At 54.9% G+C, this 2,437-nt stretch overlaps 1 protein-coding gene across 1 annotated transcript; it reads left to right on the forward strand.

Annotated features, from left to right (window-relative positions):
• The first annotated feature begins 818 nt into the window (after positions 1-818).
• Positions 819-1,688, forward strand: LOC123048945 (protein DMP2-like). The gene has a single exon (XM_044471957.1). The coding sequence runs from the start codon at positions 851-853 to the stop codon at positions 1,490-1,492; it is 642 nt and encodes a 213-aa protein (XP_044327892.1). The 5' UTR covers positions 819-850; the 3' UTR covers positions 1,493-1,688.
• Positions 1,689-2,437: the final 749 nt, after the last annotated feature.

Raw genomic sequence — 2,437 nt, forward strand, 5'->3', positions numbered from 1 at the left:
TTCAACCATGGAAGAACACCTCGGGGGCCGGAGAGCTAGCCGCCGAGCGCTGCTCAAATGCACTGGGACGGAGCTCCGAGTCGGCATCACGCCAAACGCCAAAGAGGAAAAACCTACCCCTAGCCCTACACCTAATGGACAAAATGAGTACCTGGCTTCCTCCCCCATACCTACTCACCACGGGAGCACCTCCGGAGGAGGAGAGCCAAGGAGTCGGGCAAAGATTTTCCTAGGCGACTCTCAACGGTGGCGAGCAGGCTCAGTCTCTCTCCCGTCGAAGCTTTCTCTCGGTGTCAAAGATCGGTGCAGTTCATGATCATTCGGACGCGCCACACACGCTGGGCTAGCATAGCATTTAAATCGAGTCAATCACCACAATTTAGGGTTTGTACTACTCTCCAACAACGAAAAGCTGGTAACAACAAGATGAATTTGTTATTAAAAAAATAAACAACACGACGAATTTCCTTTTTAATTAAGTTGTTGGACTTATTTTTATCAATAACCGTTTTCAAGTAAGCTCAACTTCTTATAAGCGATAATAACTGTCTAAAACTAGGAGTCCGTTGTGGATCGGCAGGTGTCTGGCCCAACCTCCGAGTGCAGTTTCTTATCATTGCAACCAAGCTACCTTGGCCGGGTGAGCCACCGTGCATGCGTTCGAAAGGCCGAGAATATTTCGGTTACGCCGGCGTCACTCTCGCGTGTAGCTCCGAGCAACCACATCCATGTTGCTTGTCGCAGGTTGACACTCCTCACTCACGCACTCGATATAAAAGGGAGCCCAGCGGCGCCAAAGCATCTACGTAGCTCGTAAATCTCCTCGTCGAATCAGCCGGCCGGCGGCTCCATGGATTCCGGTGCGATACACGTCCAGATGCCCGTGGCCGGCGAAGAATGCCCGGCGCAGGAAGCGAAGCCAGTCAAGGGCAAGTCGCCGGTGGACAAGACGCTGTCGGGCGCGTCGGACCTGCTGAAGCTGCTGCCGACGGGCACGGTGCTGGCGTTCCAGGCGCTGGCGCCGTCCTTCACCAACCACGGCGTCTGCCACACGGCCAACCGGTACCTGGTGCTGGCGCTCATCGGCGCCTGCGCGCTCTCCTGCGTGCTCCTCTCCTTCACGGACAGCCTCGTCGGCCGCGACGGCAAGCTCTACTACGGCATCGCCACGTTCCGGTCCTTCTACCCGTTCAACTTCGCCGGCGCGGCCGCCGAGCGGGACGCCATGTTCAGCGACCTGGGCCGGTTCAGGCTCACCGGGCTGGACTTCGTGCACGCCGTCTTCTCCGCGGTCGTGTTCCTGGCCGTGGCCTTCTCCGACGCCGGCATACAGAGCTGCCTGTTCCCGGACGCCGGCGCGGACGTGAGGGAGCTGCTGGTGAACCTGCCGCTCGGGGCGGGGTTCCTGTCCAGCGTGGTGTTCATGATCTTCCCCACCACCAGGAAGAGCGTCGGCTATACGGACATGACGCCCCACTCCCACTCGCACTGAGGTGAAGCTCGTACCAACATACTTACATACGTATCTCCATTGGAAACATATGAAAAGTTGAAAACCACGAATGCAAAGACGCATGTTATGCATGTATCTCCATCACTAGCTAGCTAGCATCATGAGAGAGTGAAAAGGATAGCACATCTACATGGCAACAGACGCTTGTACGATAGAAACATGTATGAGACGTAAAGGAAAGGAATCAATGAATCATGCCCTTGAACGTCAATATATGAATGTCAGCATGGCCATTGCCATCCTCATACGTATTGCCATTATTACCATGATCAACCGTTGATTTAAGAAATCTTGTCGCCCCTTGAACAGCTGTTGATTAGAAAATCTAGTTGAGTTGCCATGGGAATGACAATACCTTGCCGCGATACTGAAATTTGCGAGTGCCTATTTGCTAGCTAAAGTTTTTTTTTGGCGTTAGTCAATACCGTTGATCATCATCCAACGGCCACGATCACCTCACACTTTTCATCTTCAATCTCCCCTTCTTCTCCTCATGTAGCCACCCACCTACCCACCCCACCCCCAACCCAACCGCCTGCCTCGCCCCTTGCGGCCGGCGAGTGCTATTGTGCGCCGCCCCACCCTCACCTCAACCTCCCTTGACCATCATTGCTTGCCGCAGCCACGACAATCCCTCTAAGCCCCCCCCCCCCCCCCCCGACCTACCACAATTCCGGTGACCCCGCACCTGCCAAGTTTCAGACTCACTCCTGCTAGATATCGCCTCCCGCTCATGCACGGCTCGCCTTGGCCTCGCCGTGGCCGGCACTCGTCCCTGGCGCTCCTTACGCCGTCCACACTCCTTCGTCCTCACGCAAAGCAGAAGAAGTGACTGACGCACATTTCTTTTCTAGGCACCTGATGTTTAGCAAACGAGCTGAAATTTACTACCGGAGCAACAAAAATATCACTCAAATTTCCAGC

This window comes from Triticum aestivum, chromosome 2D (genome assembly GCF_018294505.1).
Source record: "Triticum aestivum cultivar Chinese Spring chromosome 2D, IWGSC CS RefSeq v2.1, whole genome shotgun sequence".
Taxonomy (NCBI): Eukaryota; Viridiplantae; Streptophyta; class Magnoliopsida; order Poales; family Poaceae; genus Triticum; species Triticum aestivum.

Bases quoted from the DNA above. Each gene is read 5' to 3' on its own strand.
- LOC123048945 (XM_044471957.1), top strand. From the start codon at position 851: ATGGATTCCGGTGCGATACACGTCCAGATGCCCGTGGCCGGCGAAGAA.